Source organism: Microcebus murinus, chromosome 19 (genome assembly GCF_040939455.1).
Source record: "Microcebus murinus isolate Inina chromosome 19, M.murinus_Inina_mat1.0, whole genome shotgun sequence".
NCBI classification, from domain to species: domain Eukaryota; kingdom Metazoa; phylum Chordata; class Mammalia; order Primates; family Cheirogaleidae; genus Microcebus; species Microcebus murinus.
The window spans coordinates 29,048,545-29,061,379 of NC_134122.1; the positions used below are offsets into that span (position 1 = coordinate 29,048,545).

General features: G+C 55.1%; 1 protein-coding gene across 3 annotated transcripts; it reads left to right on the top strand.

Moving 5' to 3' along the window:
* Positions 1–246: 246 nt before the first annotated feature.
* Positions 247–5,284, top strand: TRIM56 (tripartite motif containing 56). 3 transcript variants are annotated; one of them, XM_075995349.1, is made up of 4 exons: positions 247–504; positions 1,248–1,379; positions 1,476–3,677; positions 4,642–5,284. In XM_075995349.1, the coding sequence occupies exons 3-4, from the start codon at positions 1,477–1,479 to the stop codon at positions 4,667–4,669; spliced, it is 2,229 nt and encodes a 742-aa protein (XP_075851464.1). In that variant the 5' UTR covers positions 247–504; positions 1,248–1,379; position 1,476; the 3' UTR covers positions 4,670–5,284. The 3 variants fall into 3 exon arrangements, with proteins under 3 accessions (XP_075851464.1, XP_012614907.2, XP_012614908.2); XM_012759453.3 differs by having other exon boundaries at positions 1,476–5,284; XM_012759454.3 differs by lacking the exon at positions 1,248–1,379 and having other exon boundaries at positions 1,476–5,284.
* Positions 5,285–12,835: the final 7,551 nt, after the last annotated feature.

Below are 12,835 nucleotides of genomic sequence, written 5' to 3' on the forward strand. Positions count from 1 at the left end.
TTTGCTGATCTCTCAGACCCAGGCTCTCTATCCCTCCCCACAGCCTCTCCTGCAGCTGAGCAAAGGTGTGAGGAATGAAGAGCCTCACCCAGGGCTGGAATTACAGAGAAACGCCTGCCTGGGGTGTTAACACTGCAGACCTGGCCTGAGGACGTGGCGTTACCCTAGTCTCTGAGTCACTGAAGAGCTCTAATTGCTTCCCACAAACAAACTCTCTGATCCTCCATACAAACTCTCAGAGAGCAGGTTCTCAGGCAGTTCCCTGAGGCTGGAGGGACAGGAACACCTGGTGCTGGAGTGGGGGCCTCCGAGGGAGAGGGCCCGGCTGGGGTGGGGAAGAAGGCGGGGCCTAAGCCTGTGCCAGTCCGCGTCCCTGGCCCGGACGGAAGTTGCACCACAAGTACGATTAGTTTCAGTTTTGTTTCTCTTCCAGGAGCCCAGCAATATCGGCGCCCAGACCCCGGCCCCCTTGCAGTCCTGAAGGCTAAGGTCAGCTCTGGCTAGGTAAGGGCTGACCTGCAGGGAGTGGGGGGAGGGCTGGCAGGCAAAGGGAGGGAGTGGAAAGCGCGAGAGGGAGAGGAAGGGAGGGAGAAGGGAAAGAGGCACCCGGAAGGCAGGAGGCGGCAGGAGGCAAGGGCAGGCGAGAAGCAGCACTCCCTCCCCTTTCTGAAGCCAAAGGCCTGGGGCTCCCCCCAGGAAGACCCCCACCCACTCGCTGAGCTCTTCTGCCAGCCGTGGGAAAGGGGACACTTCTCCAAGTCTCCTTATCAAGTACTTCTCAGCCACTGTGCTGGGGCTCCCGACTCCTCCCCTCCAGAGGTTTCTGGAAGGCATTCAGCTGAGAAGGCTAAGAGAAAAGCACTCCAGGAGTTGAGCCAAGTCCAAGGCCAACCCTGAGGTCAAGCAGCTGGAAGGAGAGCAGCCCTTCCCCTCAGGCTTCTTTCTGCTATCTCCACAGTCCCTTTCAGGATAAGTAGGGGCAGGAAGTGGGGCATCCCATGCTGCCCCAGGGTCTAGCAGAAGACAGGTGTGTGGGGCTGGGGGGATTACGGCCTCTTGTACTGCAAAACCCCACCCTAGCTGCCAGGATCAAGGTGGGCTGCCCAGCCAGACCCCATTCTGTGTCCTTCCGGCCTGCCCCGGCATGGCACCCCATGCAGCGCAACCTGAGGACCCGTGCACACAGGAGGGCTTGGACCGCACTTGCCCTGAGGCTTGTGGACTTCTGGTCTTGTCATTTCTCACAGGCCTGACACTATCAGCAGCACTGAGGTTTCTACATTTGCTGAATGTACACCAGGAGGAGGGGAGGGGCGGCTCCCTAGCTTAAGAGCAAATAGCCCGAGGCCTCAGGAGACCAGAAGTTCTTGGTCATTCAGGTGAGACCCTGGGGCAGAAGGGAGAGGGCCAGGCTGGAGGCACTGGGGTGGGGGAGGGTGCTCTCTGACCTATGGCCTTGACCCCCCTGCCTGTAGGATGGTGTCCCATGGATCATCACCCTCCCTGCTGGAGGCCCTGAGCAGTGACTTCCTGGCCTGTAAAATCTGCCTGGAGCAGTTGCGGACACCCAAGACACTGCCCTGTCTGCACACCTACTGCCAGGACTGCCTGGCCCAGCTGGCCGAGGGCGGCCATGTCCGCTGCCCTGAGTGCCGTGAGACTGTGCCCGTGCCACCCACGGGCGTGGCCGCCTTCAAGACCAACTTCTTTGTCAATGGGCTGCTGGACCTGGTGAAGGCCCGGGCCTGTGGAGACCTGCGTGCAGGGAAGCCAGCCTGTGCCCTGTGTCCCCTGGTGGGGGGCACCAGTGCCGGGGGGCCAGCCACAGCCCGGTGCCTGGACTGTGCCGATGACTTGTGCCAGGCCTGTGCCGACGGGCACCGCTGCACCCGCCAGACCCACACCCACCGGGTGGTGGACCTGGTGGGCTACAGGGCGGGGTGGTACGATGAGGAGGCCCGGGAGCGCCAGGCAGCCCAGTGCCCCCAGCACCCCGGGGAGGCGCTGCGCTTCCTGTGCCAGCCCTGCTCCCAGCTGCTGTGCCGAGAGTGCCGCCTGGGCCCCCACCTGGACCACCCCTGCCTGCCCCTGGCCGAGGCCGTGCGTGCCCGGAGGCCTGGCCTAGAGGAGCTGCTGGCAGGTGTGGACAGCAACCTGGTGGAGCTGGAGGCAGCCCGGATGGTGGAGAAGGAAGCACTGGTCCGGCTGCGGGAGCAGGCAGCCCGGGTGGGGACACAGGTGGAGGAAGCCGCCGAGCGGGTCCTCCGGGCCCTCCTGGCCCAGAAGCAGGAGGTGCTGGGGCAGCTACGGGCCCACGTGGAGGCTGCCGAGGAGGCAGCTCGGGAAAGGCTGGCGGAGCTCGAGGGCCACGAACAGGTGGCCAGGGCGGCAGCGGCCTTCGCCCACCGGGTGCTCAGCCTGGGTCGAGAGGCTGAGATCCTCTCCCTGGAAGGGGCGATTGCCCAGAGGCTGCGGCAGCTGCAGGGGTGCCCCTGGACACCTGGGCCAGCCCCCTGCCTGCTGCCCCAGCTGGAGCTCCATCCCGGGCTCCTGGACAAGAACTGCCACCTGCTTTGGCTCTCCTTTGAGGCACAGCAGTCCCAGGTTGACAGTGAGAAAGATGGAGCTGGTGCCCAGGGGGGCGATGAGGCGCAGAGCCAGACAGAGGGTGCGGCCAAGGCCGAGGCACAGAATGGAGTGCGGCCCCAGGGCAGGGATGGAGCGCAGACCCCAAAAGAGGACAGGGCCCAGACTCCCCGAGATGATGGAACCCAGACCCCTGAAAAGGACAGAGCCCAGATGCCCCATGAGGAAGGAGAAGGCCAGCACCAGAAGGGCGGCATGTGCAACAAGAAGAGAAAGGTCAAAGGCAGGTTCAAGTCAATTTCCCGGGAGCCCAGCCCAGCAGCCGGGCTGAACCTGGAGGGCTCTGGCCTCCTTCCCAGGCCCATCTTTTCCTGCAGCTTCCCCACGCGGATGCCTGGAGACAAGCGGTCCCCCCGGATCACTGGACTCTGTCCCTTTGGCCCCCGGGAGATCCTGGTGGCAGATGAGCAGAACCGGGCGCTGAAACGCTTCTCCCTCAATGGCGACTACAAGGGCAACGTGCCAGTCCCTGAGGGCTGCTCCCCCTGCAGTGTGGCCGCCCTGCAGGGCGCCGTGGCCTTCTCAGCTGGCGCAAGGCTCTACCTCATCAGCCCTAATGGCAAGGTGCAGTGGCGCCGGGCCCTGAGCCTCTCCCAGGCCAGCCACGCCGTGGCTGCACTGCCGAGTGGGGACCGTGTGGCCGTCAGCGTGGCAGGCCACGTGGAGGTGTACAACATGGAGGGCAGCTTGGCCACTCGGTTCATCCCTGGGGGCAAGGCCAACCGGGGCCTGCGGGCATTGGTGTTCCTGACCACCAGCCCCCAGGGCAATTTCGTGGGGTCGGATTGGCAGCAGAATAGCGTGGTGGTCTGTGACGGGCTGGGCCAGGTGATTGGAGAATACAGGGGCCCAGGCCTGCACGGCTGCCAGCCGGGCTCCGTGTCCGTGGATAAGAAGGGCTACATCTTTCTGACCCTTCGGGAGGTCAACAAGGTGGTGATCCTGGACCCGAAGGGGTCACTTATTGGAGACTTCCTAACAGCCTACCACGGCCTGGAAAAGCCCCGGGTGACCACCATGGTGGACGGCAGGTACCTGGTTGTGTCCCTCAGTAACGGGACCATCCACGTCTTTCGGGTCCGGTCTCTTGACAGCTAAAGGGTCCAGGACTGGGGAGGGGCTGGGGGAGAGGAGGTTCAGGAGGGAGGCAGAGCTGCCTGTGGGATGTGGCAGCTGAGGACATTTTCCTGAAGGGCAGGTGTTGATGACTTTTTAATGTGAAGTACCAAACTGCTAGCTCCTCTTGTGGTGTGTAGGGATGGGGACCAAGGCTGGTGGTATGGCCATGGCTGCAGGAGCAGAGGAGAGGGTGGCAGGGGTGCTGGGAGCCTCTTGCTTTCTGTCCGTGGCTGCCGCTGCTGTCGCTGCTGCTGTAGAGTTTAGGTTTCTGACAGGTGTAAGCCTGTCCTGATGTGCATTCTTCAAAACCATTCCTTGTGGGGTAGCCAAGGGGGAGTTTTGGGGGGAGGGGTAGGCAAATGTAGCCCAGGGTGGCTCAGACGTGCATTCTGGAAGGGAGTTGGGAACCTGGCTCCCCTCAGACTGGCACAACTTCATGTGGGGTCAGAAGAGGCCTGAGATTTCAAAATGGCAACAAATGACATCTCTTGCCTGTCACACCCAGGGAAGCTCCTAGGATAATGGCAGCCCCCAGGAAAGTACAGGGTGAGCTTCATGGGGAACAAATGCAAACATCAGCTGGGGTCAAGAGGTGTTAGCCTCAACAGCTATGAAGGGAATGGCAGAGTTGGCATCTGGAATACCAGGTGCTGAGTATCGGAGCTGGGGAGCACTCCACGCCCCCCCACTGAGCCAATCTGCAGCAAGACCACCGTGGGATGTCAGATCTGTACGAGGCCACACTGCTGTTTTGATGTCTTTCCATTTCCTGGAGTCTATTTTTTGTTCTCTCTTAGTTTTCCAGTGAAATTCATTTTGAGAAATGTTGGCCTTCACTCGGCCGAACAAAGAATGAAGGAACTTGTCTTTCTATAGGGCCACGATTGCTGGGGGAAGCCAGTGAACTCCAGAGGCCAGATGTGGGATTGCGGGGTGCCAAGGAAACCTGAGAAGTCGGCAGTGGGGCTGGGATGGATGAGAGAATAAAAACCAGAGGGAAGGACCCAGGCAGAGGTGAGCAGGGACCACTGATCCTTTCTCTGGGTGGTGGCAGCAGTGGAAGAGAGGTGGCTGAGCAGGCTGCGGGGACATATTTAGCCAGGGGCTGTTGAGAGACTACGGAAGAGGATCTTCAGGCAGGGGTGATGGACAGTGGCGCGTTCGTGGGAACCAGAGGGCTTTTGGACAAGTCTAGATGGGATGTGCAGGTCCTTTCTTATTTATGGAAACAGCGGGGGAAATCATCAAAGGTTTTATGTAAAAACTAAAGATGTATGTGTAGCAAAGAATAGCGAAGATTATAAGAAAACCAAAAAGATGAGAAAACGACGTAGAATTGATTTGATGGAGAAAAGCTAAGTCTCCGATATATGCAGTGACTGAGTCTCTTCGCTCCAAGACCCCCCCAATAGGCCGTGCACCCCGGAGGAAATGCACACAGGTGAAGACTAGTAAAATGAAAAACCAAAACCACTTGCATCCCTTAAAAATAAATTTTTAAGAATATATTGTGGAGAAATAGACTCCTGGCACTATAAAATGTGGCTTTCTGGAGAACAGTTTGGCAATACTTGACAAGAGGGGGAAAAAAGACGATTGTAAGAATATGTTCTTATCTCACTTTGGGGAATATGTTCTGGGAAAATAATTTCAAAGAAAAAATATTTGCATAGAGATATTTGTGGCTGCCTTATATATTACAGTCATTAACTGGAAACTGCTCAACTATGGATGTGACAGCGGAGTAGATTGTGGTCTGTTAAAGGAATGAGCTGTTGCTTCATATGTGACAATGATGAACAGTATTGGGAAGAAATAGTTGTGTGATACAATCATAATCCAAGAAAAAACGGAGAATCTGGAATTACAATCACATAGTGACAGCAACAAGAGTAAAGTCAATCTGAATAGTTATCGAGTGGAAATAGGTTCAGAATTTGTAAATAAGTATTTGGGAGTTATTTTGTGCTATTGTCCATATATGCACATTTCTACTTCAGTGATTATCCATTACATAACATATGTACTTGAATATTTACTTCAAGGATATACATCTGTGCAAATGATATTCAAGAATAACTGCTGAGGCCGGGCACGGTGGCTCACGCCTGTAATCCTAGCTCTCTGGGAGGCCGAGGCGGGCGGATTGCTCAAGGTCAGGAGTTCAAAACCAGCCTGAGCAAGAGCGAGACCCCGTCTCTACTATAAATAGAAAGAAATTAATTGGCCAACTGATATGTATATAAAAAATTAGCCGGGCATGGTGGCGCATGCCTGTAGTCCCAGCTACTCGGGAGGCTGAGGCAGAAGGATCGCTCGAGCCCAGGAGTTTGAGGTTGCTGTGAGCGAGGCTGACGCCACGGCACTCACTCTAGCCTGGACAACAAAGCGAGACTCTGTCTCAAAAAAAAAAAAAAAGAATAACTGCTGGATTTGAGAGTGACTGTGTCAGAACAAATGAGATCGTCCTGCAGAAGAGGCAGGAGTAAGGGAGGGCAATCCCAGCTGGTCGGGGCTCTCAGAGCAGGGGCCTGTCTGGGCAGGGCCACAGACCAAGGGACCGCTCTGGGAGGGTTTGCAGAGGTCAGGTGGTCCCCTCAGGTGATCGGATTATTGTGGAGTGTCTGCAAGGCAAGGGAAGTGTCATTGAGTTGATCAAATAACTCGGACCAACTGGAAACCAAGTTCTACAGAACCAACTAGTATAGGACGGGTTGTACGAGGGCATGTTCGCTGCCTGTCCTCATCGCAGCTCTGTCTGTAGAGCTGGCATACTGACAGCTCATAGAAGATGCCCAATAAGTATCTGTGAAGTGAATTAATACCTAGAAAGGGATGAGACAGGACAGTGGTGTGACTTTACAGAGATTTCCCACCTCAAATGTCATATCCCAGCCAACCAAGCTATCTAAAACCTTGGCTTATGGGAAATCTCCAGTAGGGGGCACTGTGGGGACAGTCCACCATATGCCTCCCAAGGCTGGGCTCCCCAGCGGAAAAGGGAAGAGATCGTGTTTCTATTCCTGCTTCTGTGTGTGTGGCGGGGAGAACTGGGAGACGTGGACTGCAGCGGACTGTACGCTCTTGGGTTGGAACAGCAGTTCTCCAGAGTTTTATGGGAGCAGTGGGCAGAGATCCTGGCTGGGGAAATGGCTCTGTCCATGTGGCCCACCTAGGGGCCAAAGCAGGAATAGAGACCTTCAGAAATGAAAAGTCACCTGGCTACAAAAAGAGAATCCCACAGGTGCTCTAGAGATGCGGGAACCAAGTAGCTTCCCAGGAAGCTATATGAATCCTGGGAAGTGGGTATTGGAAGATGAAGGAAAATACTAGACTTTCTACATAAGGAGGTAGGGGTGAGAAGGGGACACCGGCAAAATGTGAAAGATGGATGGGAAGTGTAGCGACAGCATGATTTGGAGGTAAAATTCTCACCATCTTAACTGAATGACCTGGGAATCCCTGCGAATCCCACGGAAAGCACTAGACATGCAGGAAAGGGGTTCTCAAACTCCAGGTGCAAAGAAATCGGGAACATCGTGAAAGATACAATATGCCCTGCCCCTACCCCACCTGGGACTATGACAATTAACTTGATAAATTGTTCTTTTTCTGTTTAGAAGTGCACAGGCTGGGGAAAGGAGAATTCCATTCTGGTAGAGAGGAGGGAAGCAAAAACCCTCGTTTGTATTCTTTGTACTGAAAAACGAGAAGAGAACGAGATGGGAGGCCTGCGTTGAGCGCTGGCTTTCCCACTAAATAGATGTGTGGACCTGGTCTTGTTGCTTAACCTCTCAGAGCCTTGGTTTGTACATCAGGGTTGCCGTGAGGATTGGATGAGATGCGTAGAGGAGTGTTTTGAACACCATAAAGTTCAAATCCAAGGTATGGGTTAAGAAAAAGTTTGCCTGACTTGTATTGACCAAATCCTCCTCCATGGGTATAAGCTTGTATGGGGATGTTACGTGCACGTTTTGGGTGGCAAAAGCTCTAGAACATCCTTGGAGGAGACTGTTTTGTTTTGCTTTCTAGCAGTTACTGGAAGAAGCCATATTTGAAGACACAACAGTGACTGCAGGGGCCGAAGGGACCACTGGCCGGCTTTGATGCCATTCCTGTAAGCCAGCTGAGACATAGACTGCACTAATTAAGGACCCATAACCATAGACATTTAGAAAAAATTAAAAATGGCAAGAGTGGCCTAACCTTTTGATAGTTTAGAGGAAATGTAATTGGGGGCAGGTGGGGGGGACAGCTCTTCTTCCACTGTAGTCTAACTGTTAATGTATCTATAAAGCAATGTTATATTCTAAATCCACAGAGAGAAAATTCCAAAGGACAGAAGTGCAAGAGAGAAGTCAAAAGTTTGCTGAGGAAATTGGTGAGGTTGGTGACCTGAGCCTGGCAAGGTTTGACAGGCAGGAGCCAAGATCGTGGTGTTTGACCGTCTCCCCTGGCAGGCAAACCGAGAGCTAGAGCTGCCGGTAAATGAAGTGGGAGACTGGACAGGGGTGGGGATAGAGCAGTCTTGGATGAGCTGGGGCAGAGGCTACCAGAGAGAGTGCTCAGGAAGGTGCTCTTGGCAGGAGGAAGACCAAGTTCAGATGCAGGCTTAGGAAAATAGGTGTCTTGATTGAAAGTAGCAGAATGTGAATATAATTTAATTAAGTGGATCAGGACAGGAGCAAAAATAGGTCTTCTAGGGCCCACAGACTCCTGTGATTGGAGGGGTAGGGAAGCTACAGCAAAGCCAGATGAGACCCCCCCCTGGGGTGCTGGGCAAGGAATGCCAGGGACCAGGCAGAGGAGGGCCTGGGCATGCTGAGGACATTAGGGAGGTTTGGGAGGCAGCCTGACTTGTCTCCAGAGAAAGCTGGAACTGGCTGCCTTAGCAGCCAAGACAGACGGGGTTGAAGACAAGAAATCAGGTGTTGGTGCCCAGTCACTGTGCCAGCCCAGCCCGGTGGGGCTTTCATGGGATAAAGCACATGTGCTGTAGACTCTTCCATTCCTTTGGTTGTATGTTTTCTATCTTTCCTGTTTATTAATAAAGTTCTTTTGAAAAAGCCAAATATTCTCTTAGATGGATTCATGAGGATGGGGAGCCTTTACTACCCAGGCCCAGGCAGCAAAGCCAATCACATTAGCAAGGCCAGCCTCCAGGAGCTCTCAGGGGGGCCACACAGATTCCTTGGGGACACTGCAGGAGCAAGACTGACACAGGCACCACCTGTGGGCCCACCCTCATCCCAGGCAACTCCCTCCTGCAGGACAGATGGGCTCTGGGCAGAGATGTGCACCTTCCAGGCTAACCCTGGGTAGGAGCCAGCAGGTGATCTGGCCCATGCTGGCCTACACTTGTAGGGGTATGATCGCATGGGGGTATGATCTTGTGGAGGCGTGATGTGTAGGAGGTGGACAAGGGGGCCCAGGTGAGGGTACCTGTGCCCACCACATTGGGCTTTGCCTGTTTTCTGCTTTGGGTACCTTCTAGCATGTAGCATCTGTGAGCCTCCCCGCAAGGCTGGGGCATCCTGGCTCAAGGAACATATGCCCCTTGGCCAAACCCACTGCCCTAATCTAGTCTCCAAGACCCCCCTCAAGGAGCCTCCTTCCCCGCCCCTCCAAGTTTTCGTGAGCAGGAAGAGGAAAGACCGCAGCCTCTGGCCTCTCCTTTGAGTGGCAGTGACGAGGCTGCTGTGCGTGCCTCACGGCCACCAGCTCCCGGAAGCACGCACAGTATATCACAGACAAGGAAACCAAGGCTTGGCGAGGCTTGCTCATGATAAACAGATGTAGATTCAGACGGAGGACTGTCTGACTCCAAAGCTGACTCTCCCAACACTTGACACCGGTCCTCTGCCTTCTAGAGTAGCTCTGAATCCCGGCCGAGTCACTCAAGTGTGACTCCTTTGTAAAATGAGAGAGTGCAGGAAATGAGATTCGAGATTCTTCCCTGTGCAAACAGATGAGGCTCCTGTCCCTGTTAGAGGTGGTGTGGAGTCTTGACATAGGGAGGGTGCTCAGAGACACCCCCACGCGCCCCGCCGCTGCCTTGTCCTCACTGCCAGGGCCCCGGAGATGGAGAAGGAATGACAAGTGAGCAGGGAATGCTTTGAATGGCTTGGCAGGGGAGCAGGGCCCTCCAGTGCCTCGGTGACAGCCTGAATAAGAATTCTGCAATTCATCATCTAATGAGTCAGCCCGGCTTTGGACTGGCGCCTCTGCCAACCCCAGGGAGCATGACTCAGCAGCTGAGGGGACCGGTGGCAGGAGAGCCTGCTGTGGTCCATGTGAGCGGTGACTGTGAGGAGAACGGCCTGTTCCTAGCTCCAAACCCCAAGGCGGAACGTGTGGTCAGACTCACACGGGCCTTGGGTTCCCAGCCATGTGGCCAAGTCTCCTCCCTCGGACCTCATCTTTCCTCCTCTCCACTGGAGCAGTCACATCCCCAGAGGTGCAGGGGCCACCTCTGTCCCCCCACAGCCTTGACAAGAGGTTGTGGACACAGAGTCTTCAGCCCCTTACCCTGCCTGTTTCCCTGGACAGGTCGGCCTCCCCAGAGAGCAACAGAGGCCACGTTGAGGCCGGGTGCAGTGGCTCACGCCTGTAATCCTAGCACTCTGGGAGGCTGAAGTGGGAGGATTGCTTGAGCTCAGGAGTTCGAGACCAGCCTGAGTAAGAGTGAGACCCTATCTCTACTAAAAATAGGAAAATTAGCCGGGCATGGTGGCGCATGCTTGTAGTCCCAGCTACTTGGGAGGCTGAGGCAGGAGGATCGCTTGAGCCCAGGAGTTTGAGGTGGCTGTGAGCTAGGCTGATGCCACGGCACTGTAGCCCAGGCACCAGAGCACGACTCTGTCTCAAGAAAAAAAAAAGAAAAAAAAAAAAAAACAGAGGCCATGTTGCAGGGCTGGGAAGGAGCTGGGCACAGGCTGGACAGAAAGCCACAGCCTCCCTCCCCACTCCTGGGTGTGGGGAACGGTTCTGTTGGGTCTTGATTTTGCCCAAGGCCGACCCGGAAACTATCTCTTCATGTTCACAAATAGTAGTATCTATTTTCTCTCTCCCAATAGTAATCAAGGGATGGTCCAACTTACAGAAGAAAACAGCCAAAGCAAGCCGAGGGGGGAGCCGTCCCCCGAATCCAGAAAGGGGTCCGGGGCAGGCAGGGCACACGCAGACTCTCCCGGCCGCCCGATCGGTGTCTCACTTAGATCGTCCACACATGGCTCTTTCCCCACCTACTAAATCCCTCAGGACAAGGGCTCCCCATTCACACTGGGCTCCCCGCAACCAGGCATTCTGTAGATATCTGTTGGTTGAAAGAATAAATGAGTGAATTTATCCTAAAACCAAGTCACCTTCATTGAAGTTGCATATAACCTTGGGACGAGCTGGCAACTCTATGGGGCGAGGCCCTTAAGCAAAAGAGGTTTGGCCCTTTTCCTGGGAAGGAAGGCGTGAATGAAGGGGCAGATATCCAAAGTCTGTAAGTAGCAGGTAACCTCACCCTCCTGAGCTTGTTCTTTTCTCTGTAGTGCTTTGACCTTCTAACGTGCTCTATCATTTCATTATTTATTCTGCTTAGTGTTTATTTGTGTCTCCTCTCCCCACAGTTTCCACCCCTGGTAGAATGCAAGGCCATGGGGACAGGGACTTTGTCTGTGTTGTTCACTGATAGATCCTAAGACCTTAGAACAGTGGCTGGGCTATAGCGCGCACTGAGTAAGTGAATGAACTTGTGTGCGCGTGGATGGGAGCTATTGAGCATTTACCCTCTGAGCCAACCCCTTTCTGCTGGCTGTGCACACTACACAGATTCTCTCAATAGGTGTGTGAGGGAGGTAACACTCTCATCCCTGTTTTACAGAAGAGAAAGGGCTGGGCGCAGTGGCTCACGCCTGTATTAGCACTCTGGGAGGCTCAGGTGGGAGAGTTGCTTGAGGTCAAGAGTTCGAGACCAGCCTGAGCAAGAGTGAGACCCTGTCTCAATTAAAAATGGAAAAAATTAGCTGGGCATAGCGGCACATGCTTGTAGTCCCAGCTACTCAGGAGGCTGAGGCAGGGGGATCATTGGGCCCAGGAGTTTGAGGTTACTGTGAGGTAGGCTGACGCCACGGCACTCTAGCCCAGGCAACAGAGTGAGACTCTGTCTCAAAAAAAATTAATTAATTATAAAAGAAAAATAAAGATGAGGAAGGAGAAGCTAGAGAGATTATGCAACACGTGCAGGGTCACCAGTCGCTGGGTCAGTAGCCGGGCAGAGGCCACACCCATGCAGCTGGCGGGGGCGACTCTTCACCTCGCCCTGGCAAGGGCTGCACACAAGGCCTTCTGGGGAAGCCACACCCCACTGCATCTGTTCTGGTCAACATTTTTCTCTATCTTCCTCCTCACCAACCTCCCCCTGCCCTCGACCTTCAGAGCTGGTGCTGGGTGCTGGGGTAGACAGGGCCATCCCTAGGCTGCAGCTCAGCCCCAGGAGCCCACAGAGAAGGGATCTGGGGAGCCCCTGTTCCCTGGGCTTGGTCCAGGGAGCCTCCCATACAGTCTCGGGGTGCAGCAAGGAGGCGTTACCCCAGCTCTGCAGGTGGAGGGCAGAGAGAGCCCAGCCCCAGAGCCTCAGGCCAGCTGAGGCTCTCAAACACAGGACCTGAGGCTCTCAAACACAGGTCCTCCCATCTCCTGCCTGGTCCCCCAGTCCCTGCCCTGCCCCACGCCTCCAACAACTCCAGTTCCCCCACCAGAAAGAAAATCTCAGCTGAGGGGAAGCTGCACCTCGGGCCAGAGATATATTTTGGGGGGTGGGATGGGGTCACGTGGGAGGTTGATGGAAGGAGATAGAGAAAAATATTGGCCAGAGCAGATGAAGCCGGGCATGGCTTTCCCGGAGGCCTCGTGTGCAGCCCTCGCCAGGGCTGGTAAAAAGTCAGCCCAGGCCGGCTGTGCAGACTTGGCTCTGTCTGGCTACCTGCTCCTGTATGATTGATCCCTGGGGAACAGAACGGAGACTCAAGAACACCAGCAACAGGCAGAAGCATGCAGACCTGGGGCGCACACGTCCACA

Coding starts and splice junctions, on each gene's coding strand:
- TRIM56 (XM_012759453.3), top strand. CDS start 1,477: ATGGTGTCCCATGGATCATCACCCTCCCTGCTGGAGGCCCTGAGCAGT.